Source organism: Calliopsis andreniformis, chromosome 4 (assembly GCF_051401765.1).
Source record: "Calliopsis andreniformis isolate RMS-2024a chromosome 4, iyCalAndr_principal, whole genome shotgun sequence".
Classification (NCBI taxonomy): Eukaryota; Metazoa; Arthropoda; class Insecta; order Hymenoptera; family Andrenidae; genus Calliopsis; species Calliopsis andreniformis.
Window position 1 is genome coordinate 9,049,240 of NC_135065.1, and position 26,961 is coordinate 9,076,200.

Consider the following 26,961-nt stretch of genomic DNA (forward strand, 5'->3'; position numbering starts at 1 on the left):
ACCGATCGGCTCACTGTTGCCCGCAGCTTTTTCACCTTTTCTCGCTTCGTAATTGCTTTTTATTGCGCACCGAGCGGATAAACGTGTCCTCGTTAGAGGGAGCTCTGGCGAGCATGTTTCGAAATAATGGCAACTGTAACGGTGTTCTGTGCGATATAATTATGCCTGATAATGTTTTTGATGCTTGGGAGGTTCCTTGTGTGGGTGTGGGTGTGTTTACGTGGGACTGGAAATTCAGATAATTGTGCGCTGGATATTGTTGTTTGTTTCGTAGTATATTGAAGCTTGGTTAATAAATAAGTGTAATGTTCATTGAAGGATACGGAGGTTCTTCGTTTTCTCATTTCAGTGGCTGCCTTTAATACTATGCAAAGCCTTGTATTGGAGAGCCATCGTTCAATTATCCAAATATCATATTGCCCAATTACTGCAGATAATCCAAGTGCTATTGTGAGTCTCTTCAAAGCCTAAATAGTTCCATCTGTCGAATCACCCAACAGTCACGCTTGGCAGCGACGAGGGTGTTAATGTATAATTGTATACTTACTTCCATTAGTCATAATGCAGTGTCTGAGAAACATTCTCTCTGATTGGCCGATGCATTATCCATCACAGAATATTAAATTACTATTTCATTTCTCTCTTTTCCTCTCACCTACATTTCTCTAAAATTCTTTCCAACAACTTTCTCGTAATATAAAATCCATGATCTAACTCTTCACACTTTGCCACGTATGAGGACTTAGACCCTCTCGTAACGAAGAAGGTTCTGTCATGCAAACAGATCAAAGTACGTACACTTCGTGCCAGCACTTTGTGCCTTTGCGACTCGCCTCGTCATCCTTCGTCTCCCACAAACGAATTTCCGTGGCGATATTTTCTCGTCGACCTATGGGGTCCAAGGGAACCTCCAGCTGAGAAGCAGAGGCCAGGGGCTCGTGTCGTTCCTCCGATCCGCGACGTCCCAAAGCCATCCTCGTTTCATCGTTGGGTCTGCGTTTCATCGTTCCTCCTACGATCCCAGTTGTTCTCGTTTTTTTTCTTTTTTTGGCTTTCCTCCTCGTGGCAGACTTGTCGAGCAGACGACTTGGCGCGCGCCACTTTATGTCCTCGAGAAGTTACGGTTCCCTTCCTGAACGCGAGGAGTTTCGGCCGAGGCAACTTTCCTCGTTCAACGAATGCAGCCACCACTCTCCTTAGCATAAAGTTATAATTTTCGTCCAGGGGGGTAGACGTCCTAGGCACAGAATGGTTCGGTGTAAATTTTTCGCTCGTTTTATTCTGCACATTATCGTTCGAGACGTCAAAATCAGATAGTCCACGCGGTGTATATGAACGCGGGGAAGATCGGACGCGTGCCAAGATCCAAGACTTTATCCGAGGCAATTTATCTGGTTCGCCAGTTTTGTCATCTTTCGAGAGCAGGTTTTTAAACTGCCTTTGATAGCACGCTTTTTTAGCGATTATTGATTGGGCTACGGTGGGGTGATGTAAGATAATGAAGAATGAAACGATATATTATGTAAGGTGCTTCTGAGGGAATATAGGAAATGTGGAAGGACAATTTTTCAGTTATTCGAATAAAAGGAGGTGTTAATTCTTTGTGTTAAAGGTTTTCAAACATTGCTTTGCTTCATTTTTAACTCTAAATTAGACTTCTGATAATTATCCTAGAGTTGAGAAGAAGTGATAGCAATTTTTTAGCACTTTTTGATAGATATCAAAAGCTACACAAATGCTGTTTTAAATATTTAGGTCAGCGTTTCTTGGCTAATAATGTTTCGGTTTATTTTCATATCAAAGTCTTGCTATTTTTGACCATAACTTTTAGCAATGCAGAAATCAAGCAATTCTTATTTGCACTTTAAGGAATGTCTAAGAATACAGAAATCTTGGTAAGAAAAATCAAGGAATGCTCGAGGCAGGGGGGAACAGCATGGGTGCCATGTTTGTCAGCTAAAGAATCCCAGTGAATTCTGAAATACTAAACAATAATTTATTACTGTCGCAACTTAGTAGTTCCTAGAATAACAAAGTACATATATATAATACTTTCCATTTCGCAGATAAGGTACACTCCAAATACTATTTTAATCGCCAAAAAATTTTATCATACCCTTTTAAACCACCTACAACTTCGTAAATTTATTCCCCCAAAAAAATCTACAAACTGCATCTAGCAAAAAGTTATATCTTTTATTATAATTATAATCCAATTTCCTTCGCTTTCGATCAAAATTCCTAAAACTCCTTATCACGATTAATAAAAATCCCCCAAAGAACATTCATCAAACCCTCGAAACCAATCCCACAGTATCACCCATTCACCCAGCGCCGCCCTAAAATCGTCTTGCATCGAAACGCTACCCCTTCCGTTCCCCGAAAATACGTCAGAAATCAGCTGATCGTATTCCCGATACCGTGACGACGGCCAGCGCCGCCGTCTCCGCGCGGCGGCGGTTCGAACCACTTCCCACCTACGTCCGCTCAGACAGGGATTCCTTCGTGCAGTCCAGTTTCGATGTTCCTGCGCGGCGGTACGACCGTCTCGCTCTCGTCCCGCGTTCGCGCTTCATCGTGAACCGTTCGCGTGTAAACGAGTGTCGTCTCGGTCAGTGTGAAACTGTGCCTCTGCTCCACGCCTGGCTCCTGCAACCAGAAGACTCTCCGAGGAGACGAGAAACCGGTAACCCATCCCCACGCGTCGGAACGCGCACGCTTATCGCTCTTGAAATCGAGAGGTGACAATCGGGTTCTGAAGCTCCCCAAGGTTCGAAACAGTTGGAAAATCTTTCTAAAATTGTTGTTTATTCAGCGGCGACAGCACACGCCTTGGCCTCTATTCGAGCAGGGCGCGAGCACCTGAGCCCAGATATTCGAGAGATTAGATTTCGTGGTGCGCCGGTGTGCCGATCGAGGCTCGTGCGCCTCGGCCGATCTCGCGAGCGAGAGAGAGGCAGAGGGCGCTGGGGAGAGCGAGTGAGAGGCAGAGAGCCTCGGTCGCTGCGAGGAAACGGACAAAAGGGGATTCGAACGTGTGCGTCCCTTTGGTCAGCTTTGGAGCGAAGATGATCGTGACCCTGCTGTTCTCGGAGTGACGTCGGTGTTTTCGCCGATTTTCGACGATGTTTATGCGTGGCCTGCGGTGAACGAAGTCGGTCGAGGATTTCGGTGAGACGAGCCAAGGTATTTGTTGTATTTTGCTTCGCGTACGCGCAGAGGACGCGGCGCGTTGCGTGACTCTGTTTTTCGAGCGGCTCGTAAACGACAAGTTGTAGATGTAATGTCACTCGAGGATTGTGTTTTCTTGCGGTCTGCGTTTCGACGCGCAGTGGACATTGCGATGGAGGTAGATATTGGCACTGTTTGGTAGGGGGGCTGTTTTTGCAGAGTTTCTTGTAGCGTGAGGATGTCGAGCGATTATGCTGGATCGCCTTTCGTTCATTGTATCGCGTGACTGGTAACAGAAGTTTGATATTCTTCAGTGTTTTGAAGAGTAGTTTGTGCTTAATTAATTGCCATTTAATTGGGGGAGATCGTTTGTGTTTGGATATGGGGTTTCCAGTCGTGAATTTTGGGTGAGGAGCAATATGGCGCCTGCTGGGAATATAATGGCGGGAGATTTGAATGATATAAGTTATTTGATTTGTGATAGGGAATCTCATTGATCCTATCAATTAATACGTGCATTATATTCGGGTTTAAATTTGATTTACTCAGATTTAGTTTTTCTTTTAAGTTATCTGTATTTACATTGGCTTCATTTTTAAACATTTTACATATCGTTATTTTAAAATTAAACTTGACTTATCATTGGACAGTGCAGATAAGGATATAATATATGCAGGAGTATAAAGTCAGCATAGTTTTTTGTGGATTACTTTTTATACTATTTAGTTAGATAAATTACAGTTTACATAGTAATTTAAATTTTGTAGATAATGATAATATTTTAAATCATATGAAATCTAAAATTTGAAACTACACTCTTCAAGTATCACTTGTTAGTTACTGAACCCAGCTTAATATTTAAATTACTAATAAGTAAATTATCACTGGCATTTAATATAAAATAGAAGAGCGAGTAGAGAAGACATTTCTATTCTCTCTCGAATATTATCTACCACAAGTCTCGACTGAGAATTGAGCGCCAGAGCGTCACAGACAACGGAATCGAACGAGTCACACTCGCAACACCGATAGGTCGACGATTTAGCGGTCAGAGAATAGTGCGGCAATCCACGAGCCGCGTATACCGCAAAGGAGCCTTGACTTTTTTCCATCTTCGCTGATCTTTCCTGTCTCCAGATTAGGCCGAGACCGTATTTTCTGCCCGAGCTTCGTCTCCCGGGGCGTATGAAAGTGAAAACCTGTTATTTCCCTCTATCGTTTCGCTCCCCCCTCTTTGCCCGTATTTGGCCACCGAACGAGATCGTCTTGGCGCGCTCGTTTTAGGGGGCTCGATCGATTTTTACTCCCAGCTGTGGCGATTTCTTGCCAGGGCACCTCCGCCCCTTCGCCAGATCGATCGATCGTTAACGGTTTTATCTGTCAGGCGTATTGGTCCCATTGTCAACGAATGGGAATGCTTCGTGCCCCTCGAAAGAAAGCTGTCTCAACTCGGTTATAATTAAAAGTTATTTTAATTGCTTCCGCGAAACCCTCGGGGCGAGGTAATTAAACGCGAGGCTCTTTGTAGTTTAATGAAATCGCGGGGTGCATGAAACTGAATGCATTCTTGGGGATTTGACATTAGAGTTGCTGAGGCTGGCTTATGTCTATTTTTCTTGAAGAGTCAAAATTAAATTCTTGACGAGGTACATCATTTATAGAAACAATAATCGCTTATATATTTCTTCAGTTCCTTTAGCATCAATTATTTCCTGTGATCATTTCTGTTTTGCTTTGCTTCAGTCTTGATCTCTTCCTTCTTTCAATTCAATTATTAAAAATCATTCGATACAAAAAAACTTACTCTAGTATAACAGAAAGTGAGGCAAAGTGAAAGAATAGATGCTAGTAAAAAAGAATTCAGTTATCAGAACTTTTAGTAGAATATTTCTCATCGTGGAATGTCCTGGAACTGGAAAAATCATAATTCTGGCAGAGCATTCTGTTGGCACAAGCATCCGGTAGGGACAAATTAACTGGTTCAGGAAGAGACAGGGAGCGTTTATCGCAGCAGAGCAGATAAAAGGATATCGCTCTCTCGCAACCTCGCACCTGTTCGACGCCCGAGCGATTAGGCGGTTTGGCGAAAGGAGGCATTTGGTAGGCCTCTTCAGCAGGGGGTGTCGATCTGTTGGTTTTGTTGTTACACGTGCTCGAGCCTCGTTTCTACAGGAAATTTACTTTGCTCTATATATTCGACGCGTAATTTATCATTCGAAGCTGCTATCGTGGACTGGGATATATCGATGCCTCTTCTCGCTGGATGGTCATTTGGAGCACGATTCCTTGGGGCATTTGGAGCACAGAGGGAATTGCTATCTAGAAAATACTATTTTATTTTATGTAGATTTATTTAGGATTTTTAAGTTACTAGAAGCAGGTACAGTTTTTTACATTCAGTTGGTGATTATTTCCCGAGAGGATTAATTGATTCTTGTTGATTAATAGACTAATTATGGGGGGAATGAAAAGGATGATGAATTGAGCACTTGCTTCAGGGATCTATTTTTTGCAAAATATGTGATTATACGGTGTACAGATTTCGTTGCATTCAAATTGTTATTAAACTTTCGAAGCAAACTTGATCTCACTGTGTTGGATTAAATTATGGATTTAAGAAACATTATTCTTTTCATTCAACCTAGGGTTAAATTTGAAATTCATTTCTGCTTTAATCGTAGAACTAGAATATACGTATAATAAAAAGATTCTTTTCACAACAAATACATGAATGTAGTGCTAATTATAATCCAATTTTCTTTGCTTTTACTTGAAATTCCCCTCTTCGTTCTTTTAATTGAAATGGTTTCGCGTTGTGTCGTTGAGTTCACAAATAGAAAGACATCATTGCATCGCATAGCAACGTATCGTTGCTCCATTTTGTCGGTCAAGTTACCAATGTATCACTGACACGTGATTAATCGTACCGAGAATCTGATTACAAGGTTCGTTAAGGGAGATAGGCATCTAAACGTGTTTTCTATTTATCTTACAAAAATAAAGACATCACTTGCTTTTACTCATACATGCACGATTAGACGTGAATTAATTAATTGTCTAATTTAAATCTCAGTCTCTTCTACTTTACCACTCCATAAAGAATCTACCAAATTCTCTAAAATCCTCGAAACTTTTCAAAAACTCTCAAAGCCCAAAAATTCACCAAACCTCAATTACCCTCATTGATTTGAACTTTCTACTAAACTCACTAATTTTCAAAGATAAAATCGAGCTCTCCTCAGTGATCCTCGATCGTTAACAAGGACACCCACTCCACCCTTCATAATCCTCAATCGTCGCAATATACCAAACGAAAATAGCTTCAGAGAATCGTCGATATCCCAAATGTTGACACAAGTGTAGTCAGAACAAGCGACTTTGTCCCTCCTCCATCATCAAAGGCCAGATCGGCGACGAAATCGACGCTATCGCTTTGGTTCGTTTCACGCCCATCGCGGTCCCCTGAATCACGATCGTATCGGCCCCTGCAGCCATCGACTTTCGTCTTCGTGTGTCTCTTGGCGCGTACCAAAATAGATTCCCTTCAGCATGGGTGTTTGGAGTGACCAGAAACGCCAACGAGCCTCCTGCTCTTTGCACCTGGTTTCCACGGGGTCCCCCTTTTTCCCTGTCACTTCCACGACCCCCTCTGCAACGAGGCCTGCACCTTTCCAGCGGTGCCAGCAGGTGTGACTCTTTCACGGAATTCGTGTCACGCTTCAGCAGGTGAGGCGGTTTTAATGACACGAATTTTGGATGAATTACGTTGGAGGAAGGTGTCCTTTGTCCCTTGGAGCTCTGATTTGTGGGATTAGGTGTTATTCAGCTTGGTAATTTCTCTTGATAAATTCTTGGTTTGCTGATAAGAGTTTTGTTGTATTGACTACTCTGCCTAACTCTGGAGAAAAGGAATATCTAGGTACTAAAAATATTTTGCTGCTCATTTGCACTAAGAGAAGACGTATGCTCAAAATTATCCAAAAATGAGTGAAACTTAATTTCACATTTTTGTATAATTACTATCTTTCTCTATAGTTGGGCAGTAGGCTTAGGTTATTGAGGTACTGTGGATGTTTATGCAAATTTTCGTACTTGAAATTAGATACATGGAACCTAATTAAAGACTTGTTTCCTCCTAGCTACCTCTCCATAATTTTTTCACATTATATAGACTCTATCCTTTTTACATATTAAAATTTCCCCTAAATGCATACAGATCTGCAGTTTCCTCATTACTATACATAATATCATACTGTATAGGTAGACTCTGAAATAATCTCTCAGCAAAAATTTGAATCTATTGAGCAAAAATTCAAAATGCTTGACTATCCTTTTGTCTTCCTAGAAAAGAGAAAAGCTGATGATTGTTTCTACTATAAGCCCCTTAATTATAACTTTAAACTCGATTGTTTTGAATGGTGTACAAAGCTATCTTCGTCGATACCTTCGTCAAGGGGAAATTGTTCGAGGAAATTGGAAAGATTGCAAGATAGAGAAACGATTACAGAGAGTTGAAGGGAATCGCGAACTTGTTTTCTGAAAGCTATCTCGCGCGCTGTGAAAGGTCCAGACGAAGACGAATGGAGTCGGGGGTGGATCTCTTTTCTGGCCCGCGAGCCCCGTGACCCGACAGCGTGAATTCTCGTGAACGTAAGATGGATTCTCCGTGGCTGTTACTGGGGAATTTTGGGTGACAGGCTCTTAGAAGAGTCGTGGGAGGGGTTTGGTAAAAATGGATGTTCGGGGGTGGTTGATTCGATGTAGTGTCGGCGATTGATATTGTGGGAAATTCTTTGGATTTTTTAAATCATGGGATGCAGTATTACATATTATCTATATTTAAGTACTAATACCTACACAAGTATTTATTATAGTTACAATTCTTTGGAAAAATTGGAAAATTTTAACATTGAAATATCTGAAAATTCGAAAATTTCTGAGTACCTATTTAAAATTTAAATATTTTTTAAACTAAAAGAAAAGTGGTTACATAACTATACTAGGGGATAAATATACTAGCGAAATAGATATCATAACTATAACTACAAGAACTTCTTTGTTTTCATTTGACACAAAAATATGATTTCCCAAAGTGTAAGCGTATATCATTCACTCGACTATAAGATCATTATCGACATTGTACTTTGTTATCAGTAACACCCTATCTTGATATTTGACACTCCAGTAACTTTCAATAGGTTCTTTATTGACTCTCCAACTTTTGTAGCATTATTAAAATCAGTGGCAATTCAGTTGGCATGAATGAGATTCGTTTTCAGGCTTAATGACTTCTCTTGTTAATTGCCCGAGACTGAGTTCGTTATTTCGAAGCCTTGTTACAGTGGCATGTGTGATACTCGTTCCGTTTCGTTTCGCTCGCGTACAAATTGTTTTCAGGCGGAATGGATTGTAAAATTCAAAAACTTTCGCGATTGTTTTAGAACAGGCTGTAATTTAAAGCACACAGAGATTTGATTGTGTGTATGGGGAAGAACGTGCAGGAAAACCTTGTCAAAATTAATGAAGAAATAAAAAGATCAGGAGAACACTTATGGAATAAAATATAAATTGAGTTAATGAAGGAAATTGACGAAAACTATTTTTACCAATTTCATTCTTGGGGTTTACGAATATAATTCTTACCAAACAGTGCCATTATATTTTTATCGTATAAGATAGTAAAGTGTAACATTCAAATAATTTAGGACTTATTCGCGAACACCTTGTCATTAGCTGCCCTAGTACATAGTAAATTTTCAATTAACATTCCCATTTTCTCCACCCTCCATCGCCAATAAAATCTCACCTGATTTGTACTATCCTTAGTAGAGAGTTCCCAATATCCACAAACTCAAAAAACCGAACACTCCAAAATTTCACAAAATCAGTGAAAACAATTTCCAACTCCCAGCACCTCGAAAAAAATACTACCCTCGACCAAGTTTACATTTTAGCAAAAATACCGCCATAAAAGGCAGCTTTCCTTACTGAAAGTCACAAACAAAAGAATGCTCCCCTTTTGCCCCTCCATTAAGTACCCATCCACCAATAGCAAGAAAACAGTCTCTTCACCTTTGCAAAACGATTCGTCCTCCGCGTTCGAACACTAAGTACCTGGGCAGTCCGCTTTTTCAACCCGCGGCGAACTCTGCGTCTCACGCGTCTCTGAGGAGCACAAATGAACCCTTTTGTCACCGACCCCGCTCGGAGGAGCGTCCTTCGAGCGGCGGGTAACACGCATTAAAATTAACTCTGCGTACACGATCCTCTCGCAGCATGCCCCATTCATCGACGCGACCGCTTTGTGCGAACAAGGAAGGTCCGAGGTATTCGCGGGCACGCACCTTCGGGCGAACGAGACACAGTGTCCAGTGACTTGGAGTTCCCATTCAGAAGGATCCATCGCCTCGAAGCTCTGACTCCACGAGGCTGTCGTCCGCGGGACAGGTAAATCTTGCATTTTCTAATTGCGAGCGTTCTCCAAAGGTGACACGGCGCCGATTACCCCTGGCAAAACCTACACCACGTGGAATGAATACGGGACCTAGATAGTCTGACCCTTCCCCTTTTGTTGGTAGGATGGTAGGATGACTAGGACTACTGCACGATTGTGAGAAACGAGTTGTGGGAGGGAGTGATATGGGGATAGTCATTGGGTTTCTTAGTTGCCTTAGTGATCTAAGGAGTCTACGATTTTTAAGGTGTTTCGAAATATTTGGAGCTCTGGTTTTGGAGTATTTGAAATTAAGATTTTTAATCTCTGTCGTAAATAAAATTATGGAGAATATTTTTTTTTTGATTAGTTAGAATTGTTGAGTTTTGAGAGAGATTGTGTGTATTTATTTCTGGTGTTGTAATGAAATAGATAATATGATAGTAATGTTGATATGCAGTGCATTACCTTAACTATGAAATCGATTATATCTTGATTTTAATTATGGAGTTTACAGTTTTATACGGGGAACAATAATTTGATTCTTAAATAACTCAGTGCTTTATATTCTCTTTATTACTTTTATTAATTATTTATTAATGAGATACTCTTTACTAAAAGAGTTTGTAAGTCTGATATAGCTTATGAATTAATATTTGAATATTTTTCAAGCAGCTCCTAAATTTTTCGAGATGTCTTGATTGTTCCAAAACCCATTAAGAGAAATAACAGCTCATTATTAGTGTCCTGATTAACGCAATGTTTGTCTGTTTCGCTAATCCGCCGTGCATCCGAATACAAACTTCTCCCAGTTTTCAAATAGTATTCGAACAACTGCTAGAATGTTTCTAGAAAGTTTTCACACGGCCTTCAATTTGTTGCACATTCAGAATTAGATTTTTGAAGGAACATCATTCTTCAGAGAACAGCTGAGAATTCTGCATCGCAACAATACTTCATTTAGAAACATCTCACGTTATTTAATTTTTGCTGCATGATGTAAATACAAAATTAGAAACTTCAATGTTCAGTTCCACTCTGACAGCTGCCAAAAACTTATCTGACGTCAGAACTTTGTTGCATGCCCAGATGAAAGTTATTTCAAAGAGGCGCGAACTTTCAGTACGAAACTTAATCTAGCATTCAGAAAGTAAAAGGTAACCTTTTTCAAGAAGATGCTCTTCAGTGCTAGAAATTCTATCTAAGAGAGTCGTTCACTTGGAAAACTCGCTTGTCCTCACTCAGCATTCTTCAGCCATTTGTATTCGACGCATCTGGGCATAAAGTTAAATGGAACAGGCGATGATTAAAGTTTCTCAGTGGATACTAATTGTCACAAGAGCCAGGTTAAGCGATCCATTATCCACGACTCGTGATATCGCGCCACATTTCTTTCACTTTCTTCAGACCACTTATAAAGAGACTCGCAGGTACCCTCGATAGCAATCAAGCACTGTTGAATTAATATTTCTAATAGTGTATCTTCGCAACGTTGCAAATACAATTTTTAAGAAAACAAATTCAAAGTTAGAGGGCTAATTTCCGCAAAAAAATTATAACACAATATTCTACGCAGCTAAACAAAAATAGAATATTTTCCTCAGTGTTACAATACCTTATTCCTGAAATCTCATCTTTCCTCCAACATTCCCGCATCCCCAAAGGCACAGTACCATTAACTCAATACATTCCAACCCCCATCGACCATCAGGTGGCACCCAAAGTCCCCAATCATGGAATTCACGAAATTTCGAGTGCTCCAGTCCCACGTCCCCGAACAATGACGCGGGCCACTCCGTTAATTGTTAATGGCTCTATCCATGGCCCGTGATCCACTTACCCCATTAAACTTGTTCTCGCATTATGGTTGGTCCAGGGACCGACCAATTACGCGAGCAAGTCGTTAGCCGTCTGATGCTCGCAACGTTGTAGCCAGGCAAACGCCGATCTACTGCTCTGGAAATTGCACCCTCCAGGTATTTTCCCGTCGATCCTCGCCGCTGCGTCTGAGCGTCCAGCTCGAAGGGAAGCCCCGCGTAACAATTATACCAGCAACGGAGTTATTAGCGCGTCAATCATCCGACGTTTCCTCGGCCAGTCTAACGTCAGACGTTCTGACTTTTCTCGCGGCTCGCGATTAATCACGACTCGCAATTATTGAAAATTGCACGCGAACGCGAGGCCAGCTGTTATCGGGTCGATAGCTGAGGAATAGGTCGGGGATAATGAGCGTATGGGATACTGGCGAACGAATTTTATGGGGTGGGGAAGCTGAGAACTGACGAGGAATATCGCTTCAGTGTTATCTTCCCATTTTGGTGATACGTGGGAGTAGAATAGAGCTTCGAAAGATATTAGATACGTATTTCTTTTTAGCTGATGATGTTGGTGTTTAGGGGGTGAGAACCATTCTCGAAATTGGGGTGGAAGGGACATTTTTGTAGGTATCTTGGAAACTAATGCAGGTAGAAGAAAATAGTGAATATATAAAATGTAATAGAAAATTACTCCATGTGTTTTTGATCTACTTACAAGGAACATCGTTTTTATGTCGACTTCAGATGTTTATGGAACTTGGTAATAGAGTAGAGCATTAAAAAGTATTAGACACGTAATGCGAGTAGTAATGAAATAGAACTTAATTTAAGGTTCGTGGAAAATCAATTTAGATCACAAGTACGTATTCCATGTACCTGTTTAGTTGGCTTCGGTAATATGAACAGTAAAGAAGAACTAATTACATGAAATAAGAGCAATAGCTTTATATGTTCTGAAATTACTGCTTCGTGTAATTTTACTCATACGTGAATTCAATCAGCGTGGATTGATATGTTACAAAATTATAGACCGGAGAATCGACTTAAGAAGTCGCTAATAAACCGTAATTAGTACTTGCAAATATTTTAATATTATTGTATTTAATCTTAAAGGCAATGGCTATGGCTAGAATACAAAATAAGTGGTGTAATTGATCAAATAAGACAGTTCGGAGAAATAATATTACAGGGCGATTTAACTCCACCTCACTGTATAATTAGGGGTTGAGTAATGATAAAATAACAGTTCGAATGTTATAGCTATGACTGTAGTGAGCATATTAAGGTAACGTAAAATAAAATCCTCAGAAGGGAGGATGAAGATAAATGGATCCATTATCGGCTGCATAAGAATGTAATTATTAAAAGTCAGGCAAGTGTACTTGAAAAATTGACACTAAATATAGATCGCCGATAACCTTGGCTCTTTTAATCTTCAGATTGGATTCATTCAGTAGAATTTTACTGATAAATAGGTATAATTTTGTTGTGTCTCTTTTATCGGGCAAATTATCTTTACGGCCCGCTATCTTGTGTTTTCATTCATTCATTTTCTGATTGCATATATTTATTTGCATACCTTTTATCAAATTAACAACATACGAGTATACACGATCAACTTTCTTCTTTTACATTTGCCTACGAAAAATTGTCTGGAATTCTACAGCCTTTCAATCTACGCAGAATTTCATTTAAAACAGCTCAATTTTTAAATCTAATTATTCACTAAATCTTTCACTCCATTAAGCCGCCTGCTATATTTACGTAGCTTTCAGAATAACGTTAAAGCGATCGATACCAAAATAATTCACAATCGCAGGCCACCGACAGTAATCAGCTTTTAAAAGCATCCGCTGATCCGAAATCAGGGGTTCGAATTAACGCGTACACCTATCCACTCAATATTAAAATACACAGAATACATTTAGCATCGAATTCGTGTGGGAACCACTTTCCCCTCGTCGCGGCGTGCGAAAATGCAGCGGAAGACGACAGAGGAGCGGGGAGGCGTAAAGCTCTCTTGTTTCGCGAAAGCTCCCGCGATTTAAGCAGCTTACTATCCCCACATTCCATGGGGGTTGCTGGATTTAAAATTTCCATTGACATAACGTGTTTTCACGGTGTACCGCCACGTTCCCTCGACTCCTTCCTAATTTCCTATTCGCTCGTTGCTCGAACTCGCCCCGCCCCCGCCATTTCTCTGGTTAAACTCGCGGAGTTGCTGTCGAAAATTTGGCTACGCGAATCCCCACGTAATTCGCGGAAACTTTCGCGGAAACTTGTCCCCTCTGCCACAGTAAATCCCCAGTTAGCTGTCGTTTCGTTGCCTGGTTAAGGCGAGAATTTAGGCAATGTTGACTTCCTATGATTGAGATTCTGGTATTAAAAGAAGGGGTTGGGATTGAGGGTTGCTGGTGGTGTTTTTTTAGGGTGGAGCTAGAGATTGCTAAATTAATTTTTTTGAGGTGTTTTGATGGACAGGGTTCGGATGGATTTTTTAAATGAAAGTTACTTCATAAACGAGTCAGTGTTAGAAAAAGGATATTTTTTGTTTCCAAAAAAAATATAAAGAAAATTTTCTATGTTTGCAGATTTTTAAATAATCATTGATACAAAATTTCACCTTCGCTTCAAAAGAAATTAAATTTTTACTACTGTGGGTGTCTACTTTACTTTAAAAAATTTGTCACTTTAAGTGATTTGTTATCGTTAGTTTTCTGAGTTGTACCCATTGGACAATTTAACACGTAAAAATTAATTCGATAGTAAAACGTTTCGAAGGAGACAGGTGTGAGTCATTCTGATAAAACTAGGTTTACGTTGAAGTTTCTTGCGTCGTTATTTCGCTAACAGCGAGTGTTGGCTAAGAATTTTATAGAAAAACTTAAGCAGATTAAAAATTATTTTGGTGAATACTTCTCTTCGGTCATTCGATGCATTTTTCGTGCCCACTGGTCTATTAAAATGTAGTTTCACATTTATGGTTGCAACACTCCTTAAATGATTAATGAGTTGATAATGACTTACTGCATTTAACCATTTAACTTTTCTATGTGATTTTAAATGCTTTAGAATTGCGAAACATAGAATACTTAGGTCATCGAATAGTGTATCGTTTGGATTTCTTCATAAGCTTTGTCATAACTATTTCCTAGCAAGAATGAAATACATTATTTAAAATTTACTTCTTCATGTAAGTTAGACATATCACATAAAACATTTTAAATGTGAATTACGTAGTTAGAATTATCAGTAATTATTTCTCTGACTATTTTCAAAGAGACTAAATCTAAAATAACGTAGGAAAATATTTAAATACTAATATTACAAAATATTTCAACATTTTATTATTCTTAAAATAAGAGATCACAAAATTCTAAGAATATCATTTCTCAAATTTTTAAAGACTACATTTCCATACAATATTACACAAATCTACAAACACAGTAATAAAATATTCAGAACATTTGCTTCAAGCAAACTCGCAGATCAACTACCATTAAATCCAACGACTGCAATATAATCAACTTTACGGTCTTCCATAATTTAACAATAAACGCAGAAAATCGAAGAAATAATCGCCCCATTAAAAGAGCGACGCGGTTTTCGTCGCTTCGAAGGAAAAACGAAGCAAAACTCTACAAGTCATTCAAATTTCATTGAGAACAAATCCGACCTTTTAAGTCAACCTCTCGCAGCTTTTCAATTAGAGCATATTTGTACACCTTAATCGTTCCAGTAAAGAGCCGCGATATAAAGAGAAATTCCTGAAATGGCTTGGCTCGTTCGACTCGAGCGTGTCCAGATCGTAAAACCAGGCATTAAGTAATTTTTTCAAAATCTCGCTCGCGCGTAAATTGTGGGATGAATTACGTCGAAGTCCGATCGTATTCCCGTCTCGTCTGTGTTTCTTCTTCCTCCTCGACTTCTTCTTCTTCTGTTGCCTCGGGCTCGTGGTCGTGCCATATTTCCCTTTAAGCGTCTCACCGTACGGCCGACAGTTATAAAGTCTGTTAGCTGGAAATCCCGCGACAGGGACGTGACACTGCGGGAGGACGACTTCGACGCGGTACCTTGGTCGGTCTTTTATGGTAGAGACACGTTACTCTCTTCTACAGAAACGGCGAACCTTGAACTCAGAAGCTGTCGAATTTTTCTGTAGTCGAGCCTATCGGGAGAGCACAGAGATACACTTTGTACGTGTACGTAGGGTTTTTTTTGGAACGTCTGATGTAGTAGGATCGGGGAAGTAGTAATTCTAGATGGGAAAAAGGAGAAAAGTAAGATAATAACAATTATCAACAAACATGTTGATGCTTCGTTTTGGTTGAGAGAAAAATATGTTGGAGTTTTGGTTGAGCATTCTGGAAAGTAGAGTTTCTGGGATTCTTAGTCCCTTGGTTTCTTGGGTGCTTAGATTCTTGGACCCTTGGATTTTTAGGCCCTTGGATTCTTGTGCCCCTTGGATTCTTGTACCCCTTGGATTCTTGTACCCCTTGGATTCTTGGACCCTTGGATTCTTAGATCCTTGGCTTCTAGAGCCCTTGGACCCTTAGATTCTTGGTCCCTGAGACCCTTGGCCCCTGGACACTTAGACCCTTGGATCCTTGAATTCTAGGACCTTTGGATCCTTAAATTTTAGGACCTTTGGATCCTTAAATTTTAGGACCCTTGGATTCTTAGATTCTGGGACTCTTGGACCCTTGATCTTGAACTTAAAATCCTAGAATCTTAAAAAATTAGACTCCTAATCCATTCAAAAATATAATGTATATTTACGTTGAATATCAGAGAGGGAAATTAACTTAGACAGTGAAACCATGCAATTGACAAGAAGGAAAGTGGAAATCTTCCCTGCATAATGCGTCGTCGGTCAATTAAGAGAAAATATTTTCTCGCTGGAGTCTCATCAGATATTCTATACATAAAAATGTGGTAAAGGCAGATGAAAGAAAGTCGAGGAAGAGAGAATATGTATATCGGGCAACGCAGGAAGCGGCTTTCAGGCAGGTAGCACCGACGCAACATCCGGTGTGGATAACGCCTAACAAAAGGGCATCCTTCCGTTCTCGTCGACGAAATAGATACCGCTTTCATCGCGCGGCAGAAAGCAGATTTTTCGTGTAAAGGACGCTCCCTTATTTCCTCGAGCCATCGTGTAACAATCCCGCTGACAAATCGAGTTTCTCGACCTCGAATAAACTACTGTGAAATTTCTACGTAATCCTATAACAGCAAATCGACTGAAAAGCGCGCAAACTGCTACTAGTACTACCAGCATATTCTGAAGAATGACTTATCCCTTAGAAACTTAAATTACCTTCATGTCAATTGAAAGAAACTGTTTTAATAAAACCAGGTCACACTGCTGGGATAATTAATTAAACTAATTGAAATACAAATTTCAGGAAAGATCTGTTTTCGTTCATCCTACTTTTAGAGTAAGAACCCCGTAAGCAACATGCTTTCCTCATGTAACATAGAGTCAGTAGGCATTCCATATACCACACATGGCGTGAAAAGTGATTTCGCCATATATATTCGAACCCTGTTTTCGTTTGTACCTAGAGTTTTTCCTGCGCTATTTTGTCCCGCGTTATTCAATCGCCGTTCCATTTACATTCTTTTCCTTTTTCTTCCTGCACAATTTCGCGTCTCGAGCGATTGACCCAGTTCGATCTCTTCCTGTCTCGCCCGCCTTTTTCATTCCCTTCGAACGAATTTCCCGCGTCAGCCGCTGAAAAGTCCGTTGTATTGACGGGAACAAATGAAAACGAATACGACGCCGAGCTCCTTCGTGACAGGTTTCCGCGGAATTTTAAAGTCGAACGAGATCTCCTTTCCTTGGTTAAAAATACCTTCCTCTGAAAAGAGCAGGGCTTGAATAAGGTTGGATGAAGAAGATAGAACGTTGATTAAAGGAAAAATCACGTAATGTATTTTTTAAATAAAGATATGAACGCAAAAGTTTAAAAATTCAAAGTTTGGAATTGAAATATTCAAAAATTCAAAAATTCAAAAATTTAAAAATTCAAAAATTCAAAAGTTCAAAAATTCGAAAATTGAAAATTTCAAAAATTCAAAAATTCAAATATTCAAAGATTCAAAAATTCAAGAATTCATATATTCAAAGATTCAAAAATTCAGATATTCGAACCACAGTCTTAAAAAGAATTCGAATGCTTCCTTCGAGAAAAGAGTCATTGGATGTAACATAAGATATGCCAAACACTTAAGCTCTAAAGTGAGCCCAACAGGAATGGAGTGCATGAGCCAGTGCATAATGTCTCCAAACACCCTGAACATTCTAGCACCGTTCGATTCATCCTCCCCTCGTCCGTGAAATATTTTGCAAACATGCATCTCGGTGTCGTTGCAACAACGTCTCAACTTTCCTCGCCTTGGCGGGGTCGATTCAATTCAGGCAGCACGCATGATCGAAAACGAGACGTTGCAAAATCCTATCTTGCCACTCTTCGCGCGTCTTTCTTTCATCGCTCGCCCACACTGTGCACTACGTGATCGAGCGCGCAGCGTCGAGATTTTATGACAATATCTGGGACGTGGGTCGTTGAACTTTTCATAGCCGTGGGGGACTCCTTTGATTCACGGCCCTTATGATTCGCGGAGAATCAAATAGTGTTTAATTCTTGGAGGCGAGCAGCAAGGAGGCGTGCTGCGACGTGGACTTGAAACGGATGTCCTTTTGTCGCGATGCCATTCAAGTCTCAGAGGTCTCATAGGGTTTCGATGGGACACGTGCTGACACTTGTGAGAGAGATAGACGCTGTTCCAATTAATTTTTAGTCGAGTGGAATGGAGAGTTTGAATGGGAGACGAGGAAAGGATTCTTGTGATACTTTTCAAATGAAATGAATTAGTATTTTCCTATTTTTTGGAGTAAAGAGATGTCCATATAGGAAAATTATTCAAATTTAGTAAATTAAATGTGAGACACGAAGATGCATTTAGTTAATACAGAAAGTTCATATTTGGTTAAAATTATTACATATGAGTGGAGTGCAGTATGCAAATTATCAAGCGCGAGACAGACAGTGGCCTGTAAAGTAACTTTATAAATTATTAAAGCTTGGTAATAATAATTCGACTATAAAGTACGATTTCCAAATTGATTTATGAATTCAATTTTAATCTTCAATTATAGTTCACATATTTAAATTAGATTTGGCGGTTTCATTCACACTCAGCTGCAAATGATATCTTTCTGTTCACAATTTTTCATTAAACCGTCACTACCTCTCCAAGAAAAAGGACGAATAAAAATCGTAAGCTATTTTAAATTCGAGGTAACATTATTCAATTTTTTACCGCGACCCAATTATTCCTGGCCAGCAGTTTGCGAAATGGTGCTTTGAGGTGGAGCAAAACCAATGTTCCGAGAAAATGTTATCCAACCGCGTTAATTCCATTATACGGATTTCGCGTTATTCGCTTAATTGCAAAGCGAACTCAGGTCCCTTTGTTGTCCCAGTACTTTCAACCGATTGTTTCAGCATCTCTAGCATTACGTAACACGCGTACGTTTGTTATGCAATTGAACACCTGCGCTTGTCCGAAACACAATGAAGATGAAACATATTTTTCACGCGTTCACCGACGAATCTAGCAGCGACAGGAAACGCTGCTTCCGTGTGTGAGTCTAATTGAGCATCAACTCGAGGCTAATTAGAGGACGTCACGCTGCGTGCAGTGCAGCGAGATTTAGCTGGTAATTCTTTTATTTGCTCATCTACTTATTGTTGCCTTTATTGATTGCATTCTAACGCGTACTTTCGACGACTAGAGTAATTTATAAATGAGTAGACCTCGTGAGATTTTCCACGGTGTGGAAAAGGAGGGATAATTAACCTGATGCTAAGGAACAAGGTCGTAGAGTCGTCAGAAAGGGTTGAAACGAAGCGGCTGAGGTGCAAGGTTCTTTTCACCCTTTAAAGTGCTTAATTCAATAATTATTTAAACCTTTTTTCTGCAATCGGGGAAAAAATTTCACGCGATCCTTTTCACGAGCAGAATTTTCTCGTTGAAAAATATCCGGTTTTAAATTAAGCTCTCACCGAGAACCGCGAGAGTATTTTAATTTCCCTTGCGTTATTTACGCCCGACGTGGTCGTATACTTTCCACGTACCGAACAAAAGGTAATTTCAAAGTAGGTGGAAAAAGGTATTATTCCCGAGGCTTGGGGAAAAAAATTACATGCATTGTCTATTTTAATTAAAATTTGAAGCATAGGATTGTTTAGGAATGTAGGAAAAATTTTGATTTATTGTACTTTCCAGATATTTTGCTCTTTAATAGAATTACTTTCCTAGATAGAATCATTTTTTTCGTCAAAACAATCTGTTATGGACTAAAAATAATACAAAACTAGCAAAGAAAACTGTGTAGACAGTGAATTAAAAAATACTGGAAAGAAACTAGAGATAGTAAATTAGTAGTGATATCTACAGTTCATTTGAGCTTATTTCTCTTCAGTTTATTATCTTTTTTGAATAGATAATTCAGTATTAAAAAATGTTCTTCTACCCATTTGCTTTACATTTCTCCAATCCTCATTTTTTCTCTATTTCTATATTTCACGATCTTTAATACTACTCCAGCTCTTGTATCCAACATTTCTATCGATTACACCTCTCAAAGACAACAGAGAAAAATGTTGTAAATAATTCAAAGCAGATGTTGCCTCCTCTTCAATGTAGCCTGTGGACGTGGGAAGAGATCTTCCTTGGCGAGAAGTTATTAAATGGGATAGTTTAATTCCAGCTTAAGTCCTCGCGCGGGAGTCCCTCTGGTCTGGTGAATTTCGAGTTCAAAGGCCGGGCCTGAGAGTCTGGCGAGGATTAAAGGTTGCCTCGCCGCGGACGACTATTCGCGCCGACGTTTCGGAAAAGATATAGCGTTGCTTAAAATAGAGGAGATGCGAGACACGCTGGTCGGAGTGGCTTTTAACGACGTACCGATGCTGAGGAATCGCCGAGTCACTGTGCTATGATTAAAACGAGGAAAAGCATCATTTCTTATTTGTCGCGTTTCAGAAAAATTCTCTGCTTTCTGTGGTTGCTCGAAATCAGTTTCTAAGAGACGACGCTTTTATGCACTCTCTTCCATTTTAAGACTCACTGATTAGGGCAGAATCTTAACCCCTCGTCTGCAATCCAGGGTGTTTTTGACCCAGATCGTTCTTGCTATAGATTCTTTCTTCGATTTTGTTCAAAAAAGTTGAGGTCATATGTAGCAATAAAAATTATTTGGTGGTGTACTAGAGAGTTGGAAGAGTATTGAAGAATTTTTTTTATTTTGTAAAGCACAAAAAACGTAGAAGAAAATATGTAAACTCGGTTTGCAAATGGAGTGTCGAATTGCATTAAAAAAGGTCTGCATAAAATTCGTGGGTATCTCACGATCTCTTCATCCCTGAAACCCAAATTACCTACCCTCGTATCTTCAATCACGGAATCAATCTCCGCAAGTTCCATTGATGAAGCATAGCCAAATCGTAATAATAACGTCTCAGACAGAAACGAAATCACCGTGAGAGGTGAAATAAACCTTCCGAATCAAGGACACTGCACCGATTATCAACGCACGTTTGCATGAATCCGAGGTAGTATTTATTATCATTCGTTCGCTGTCGGCGCCGATTCTGAAACCACCGCTGAAAATTCACTGGAATTTATTGCGAAATGCAGGGAGCACTTTCGCGCATAAGATGAGGAGCACATTATTCACGGTCGTTCAACGAGAAACACCGGTCTTCCTGGCGATCGTAAAATCATGTATCTACTGTTTTGCGATTCTGTCGGTTCTGTGCCCAAGGAAACACAGCGAGTCCATGTTTTTCCGACACTTCCGCTGTTAGCTGCAAATCACTGCTCTCGAGACGAGCATTTGCCTGACGGATGTCGTGAATTATCGATATGTGGGCAGTGCACGGTTAATAATATTGTCAATAACATTATATAGTAGGACTATTATACTTATTATTGTTATTATTGAGGGATATAAAAATATGGTACTGTTATACAGGGTATTCAAGTTGAAGTAGCCCATCTTAATATCTTCTATTTTTAATGACAGGAAAATGTAGAAAAATTAGAAAAAGGATTCTATGCAAAAGATTCTTCGAACCCATATAGCATAGAGACGTCTTAAAAACAGAAATATTTAGATGGCTCTGCTTTATAATTTAGAATTCATTATATATTATATAATATACAAAAGCATTGACAATATTATTGATCGTATTCTGTTTACATTAAAGGACTAAAGATTGAATATTGATGAAATTTCGTTACTTCTTTGCTAAAAGAAAAGTAATTAATTACCAGAAATCTTGATCATCTGCAGACCCTTACAGATTTTCAATACAAAGATGGTGGAAAACCACCCCCAAGTTTGAAAATCTCTTTTAAGTTGACGCAGAACGGGATCATGGCCAGCATCAACGCGTCATTAATATCATGCTGGTTCGATATCATAAATCTTGTTCGAAAGTCGGCTCAATGTAATTGCTCTGTTCCGATGAGTGCCCTTAACGATCGGCGCTCTTGTTTCCCCGGGAATGATTAACGAGCCAGTTTCCGAGCGTCAAGGAAACGACGAAAAGCTTGTCGTACAAATATAAGTAATAATAGTTGCGTAATTAATAAAATTTACGGGGATCTATAAAGCGTGATTGAATGAACGAGGCGTTTCAGGGAATACGTGAACTGTGTGGGATTGTGTATTGTTAGAGCCCCTACACATGCTGAAGTGTGATAGGATGCAGGCAGTGGCTTTTAGGTTTCGTGAAACTGCAACAGGCTTTCACCTCTGCATTAAGGATTCCTCAGTCTGTGTCTTCGAGATATTCTGATTATTGTATCGATGCAAGTTGCATGTTTCGTGGAGCTGCATCGGTCTCAGTTCAGGTGTACATTATTCGTTTTTCACTTTGAGTCGTTAGGGTGAAATTCTGATTACATTGATGCGAATTGCATCTGATTTCGCGATTTCTAGATTGCATATGCAACTGGATTGGTCTCAGGTTCACGTGGACATTATTCACATTTCAATTTGAATATTCAGGATGATTATTATTGCATCGATGCAATCTGTGTCCGACTCTGTGATTCCAATATCAGTTTACACACGTTGCAACCTGCATCGTGAAACCTGTGCAATGTGCATCGCGAGATGCTTCTGTGTGCGCAGAGGCAGAATTTCTGAAAATAAACACACTTACAATCGAGTAAAATTTATTAATTCGCTTCACTTCACTTTGATCAAGTGAAAGGCTTCCTGTTTCTCGTACGTGGTAATGGATTATAATTTGCATGCATCTAAAACAGTTTTTTCAGTTGTACAAATGTGAAGATATAAAAAAAGGTGTGAATGTACGATGTTTATACATATATCAGAATGTGTTTTCTGACGGTTCAATTAAATTGGATTACTCAATTACGTCGACTATAAAAGACACGAAAAAATTTTAGTGTCGCATAAAAACTTGTTGGATTATTATCCTCTTAAAAAACATTTTATGTAAATAGTCATAACTTCGCGCAAAAAGGTTCGCAAAACAGAATTTTATTTTTCGTGTTAAGTAACACCGTTGAAAGTACAAAACGTACAAATAGTAAGAATCACTTTCACTTATAAACTCGATAATGATTGTCTGTGTTTTTCCTTATCTTCGTTTTAACAGAACATTCGAGGGTCAGTGCAATGTCTCGGGCCTAATTAATATTTCCTTCAACGTAAATTATTCGGATCGTTAATTAGTCGGGCGAAATTAACGAGCACCGATTCTCGCGAACGAGATTCGTGTTTCTCGCGCCTTCCTGCTGCGCCACACGGTCGCTTCATGGAAACTGAAGTTTACGAGCAACAGGTGGTTAGAACGAATATCATTTCCGTGGCATTATATCGAAGTTGTTTTATATTGTATAGAATATACATTCACGCTTAATGAGCAAACTTTTTCCAGCAGAGCACAACGATATTGTTAACAGCCATGCTGTCAATAAATATTAGTATACTTAAGCATTAATAAAAGTTAGAAAATATAGTCTTTCATAAGCAAAATTACTTCTGAAATACACGTAAAAAATAAATTAACGAAAAACCTGAAGGCCAGAATGCTCAGGAACGTTTGAAAAATGCAAATCCAATGTGTGTATCATTTGGAGTGTAGTGTGTTACTAATATCCAGCACAAGGCAATCCTGTGTGATATGCATGCGCTTTTAAGTGAGTCTAATGCACAGTATTATGACATTCATGATATTTATTTCTGACTATATAAATATTTATATATAAACGCAACGAGTTGGAAACCTCATAATTTATTATCTGCATAATTTACAAATACTACAATGTTGCTTAAGTATCACAGAGCAATATTATAAATAATTCAAAGCTAACTAAAATTCTCAATAATTAAAAAACTATTTTTCTCACCATTTATATAAATAATTCCTACATACATGTGTAATGAAATTTCTTCTGCATAAAATAGAATGTATTTTACTACTTTTAATTAGTCACTTATAATTAACAAATTTCATGTGAATTGGCTTATTAAAGATTACAATTAAATTAAGATAAAATTCATCTAAACAACGTACAAAGCTCAAAGTAGCACACAGTATATTGCAGTGCAATAGTAGTTCGTGATCGAGACACTATCATAGCGCGCTGAATCGAGCCATCCAGTCGCGCATCACGGGCAGCAGACGATACCGCGGTGCCTCGAGACCTGAAATCGAAACTTATCTTTCTCCTTTTCGGTCTTTAATTACGAGCTAGTCTGGCGGCCTATTTAAAAAGTGCACCACGCCCACGCGCACACCTACGAGCCGCGGCGCGTGCATAAGCGAGCGTAGCCTACACGCGCTTAGCGAGCTCGCGCGAGCATAAATTATACGTTTAGCCAATCGTGCGGGCGCGCGCAACCTCGCGATTAATACTTGTAAAATAATTGCGATACGCAGACGACTGCACGACGGTGGGAAGCAATCGTTTCGGGCGATTGTTAATTCGTTTTTCATAAAATTCTGGACGAAGGAGCTTCATTTGCTTCGGGGCTTGACGAAGATTATTATGGGATGCACATTGTACACTTCGTGTTAAAATTGAAGCTGTGTAATTCTGTGGTAATATGGTTCAGAGTGTTCTATTATTATGAGCTTGTTGCTATATTCACTGTGTCTGCCTTGAGATGTATCTGGGAAGGAGTTTTGTTATATCTAGGTAGTGCTTGAATATTATAATACTTGAATCTATAATATTCGAGTATTAAAAAGGCTGGAAATTTCATTGAATATTATAGGAATTAAAGATTCAAATATTGGGATTAAAAAGTTCGAAATAACTCGCTTATTAAAAATAAAAAACATCATCCCAGAAAGGTGTCCCCCACCATAAACTCGTCAATAATCCCTGACCTAATCCCCACACCAAATCAACACAGAACCTACCCCACAAACCTTTGCCCCTCTCTAAACAATGCCTCTTCCCCTCACGATAAAAGTTCACCCAGCAATTATCTATGCTCATCTCTCGTCAGTGTTCACGTGGATCTCCCACAGCAACGACAATCCTAGCCTCCATTATTTCTTCTCAACATTTCTCTAATTATTGAATATCGAGCCACCTCGAGTTCTGCTATCGAGTCATTCCTTGCCCATAGAACACTCACAACCATAGAAGCTACAGCATTGACACGCTCCCCTGTGCAATAAGTTAGCATCAAAGGACCCGCAAATTATGAGTCTCTCGTGATTTATTTCCTCATCGACCGCGGCTCCTCTTTTTCCCAGTGCCTGCCAACCTATGTACCCATGGGCTCCCCATATACGCAGCCACAAAGGGAAACTTTCATCGGGGCTGCACTTTCGATTCGCCGTACACGGTGGCGACGCGAGCGAAGCGTCGCTAATGGTCGCTAATGAAAACGTAGAGACGCGCGACCTTTTTGCCACGTTGATTGATGCCCGATGAATCGCGGGGAAAAGTTGGCCGTTATTGGGGAACAAAAGGCGGAGAGTGTTTACGATGAAGGGGTTACGTAACAGTGATTGATGGACCGTTTATTAATGGCTTGGTCTAATTCCATCGGCACGCACACGAGCGCGGGAATTATGTAATTGGTGTTTGTTTTTCCTTCGCTCTGTGCAGGTCGAGTGTTTGGGGTTTCGAGGTGTTTGGTGGCTCGTGGGTGTTTGGATTTCGCGTGGGAGGGTTTATTGTTTGAGGTGGAGAAGGTGGTTTTCGGGTGGTGTGTTTGTTGGGTTTGGGTGAACGTTTCTTGAATGAGGGAATTAGGTGAGTGCTTTGAGTTTGGGTGAATTGGAAGATTTGTTTTGTTGGCGAAATTTGGGGAATAAGATGTGAGTCTTTATGTGTAGGGAGTATGAAATTTTTAGAATTTTTGAGGGAATGATTTAGTTTGTTAAAGGATTAGGGATGCGAGTTTTTATTTCTAATCTGAGACTGACCTTAGCGAATGTATTCTGTGTTAGTAGAGCGTGTAGGAAGGTATGCTCATTAGTGATCCTTCAAAGGTAATTAAAGAAATAAACGAATAAGCATAATGTGACTACCAAACAATATCTAACTATATACTAGCAACACAGAGGCTAAGAATAACTCATTGAGAAAAACAGCCAACTGACAATGAGAAGCATCATTATATAACGTGGTCAAATGTATGAATCACAGTATACAGTGTTGACTTACACAAGAAGTACAACCTTTGCGTTTAACTACAGCGTAATTACTATTCTCCTAGAATCGAGAAATCGAATCAGAAAAACTCGTAGAATTCTAATCTCTGAATTTAAGAAACAATTCAGAGGAAGAACATAAGTATTCCCTGTCCTCAAATTAAAAGAAAATAGTGAGCCAGTAAGAAAAAATTCAGTGGAAAAACATAAGTATTCCCTGCCCTTAAATTAAAAAAAAAAATAAGTCACAGAGGCCCAAAAGTCAGGTCCCAAAACAACCTCCAGAGTCTCCCTCCAATTCCTCGCACAAGGCCACCAATGAGAAGCCTCGAAAAGTGGAGAGGGTCAAAAATTCGGTCGCCGTGTCGCCAGTTTGGAGAACGACTCCTTCGGGAGCAGGTCGGCCAGGGTCCCTCGACGACTTTGATTTTCTTTGCAGATGTAAACTAGAACGAAAAGAAGTCGCGCCTCGACTACGCCCACGCACCTGTGCCTAACGATCCCGCGTAGTTAGCCGTTAATTAGGGCTTAATTGGCCCGTCGGTAGACTCGTCCGAGCCGCGAAAAATGCCGCCGCGGCGGTCTCTGCTTCTCGGCCCTACTTGACGAAGAAAGGGACAGGACTTTCGTTAGTGGTGGCGCAAGCGTCGAAGTTGGCCAAGAAGATGCACAACGTCTCGACGGGCGCATCGCCCGGGGGTCGACGACTGTCACGCAGTTTTCACTCCTGCCTTCGCGGAGCTGACCACGATGATCTCGAATCAGGTAGATCGATTGAAGTACTTGTCAAAATATCTGTGTTTCTTAATTACTT

General features: G+C 39.8%; 2 protein-coding genes across 2 annotated transcripts in view; both read left to right on the forward strand.

Annotated features, from left to right (window-relative positions):
- Positions 1-1,871: 1,871 nt before the first annotated feature.
- LOC143178523 (uncharacterized) lies at positions 1,872-26,795 on the forward strand. Its single transcript, XM_076377247.1, has 7 exons — positions 1,872-1,947; positions 2,017-2,139; positions 2,181-2,224; positions 2,281-2,313; positions 2,395-2,686; positions 9,447-9,618; positions 26,587-26,795. The coding sequence occupies exons 1-7, from the start codon at positions 1,872-1,874 to the stop codon at positions 26,642-26,644; spliced, it is 798 nt and encodes a 265-aa protein (XP_076233362.1). The 3' UTR covers positions 26,645-26,795.
- The window catches only part of Raskol (Ras GTPase-activating protein raskol), a 108,617-nt gene continuing 108,339 nt past the window's right edge, over positions 26,684-26,961 (forward strand). Inside the window, exon 1 of the mRNA XM_076375838.1 lies at positions 26,684-26,912. Coding sequence (XP_076231953.1) covers positions 26,813-26,912 — 100 coding nt within the window. The 5' untranslated portion in view covers positions 26,684-26,812. The remainder of the gene's footprint in view (positions 26,913-26,961) is intronic.

Excerpts from the sequence above, each read along its gene's own strand:
- LOC143178523 (XM_076377247.1), top strand. The coding sequence starts at position 1,872 with ATGTCTAAGAATACAGAAATCTTGGTAAGAAAAATCAAGGAATGCTCG. Across the intron at positions 1,948-2,016 it reads GGGAACAGCATGGGTGCCAT|TAGTTCCTAGAATAACAAAG; the intron begins GTTTGTCAGCTA and ends GTCGCAACTTAG. Across the intron at positions 2,314-2,394 it reads CCCTCGAAACCAATCCCACA|AAATCAGCTGATCGTATTCC; the intron begins GTATCACCCATT and ends AAAATACGTCAG.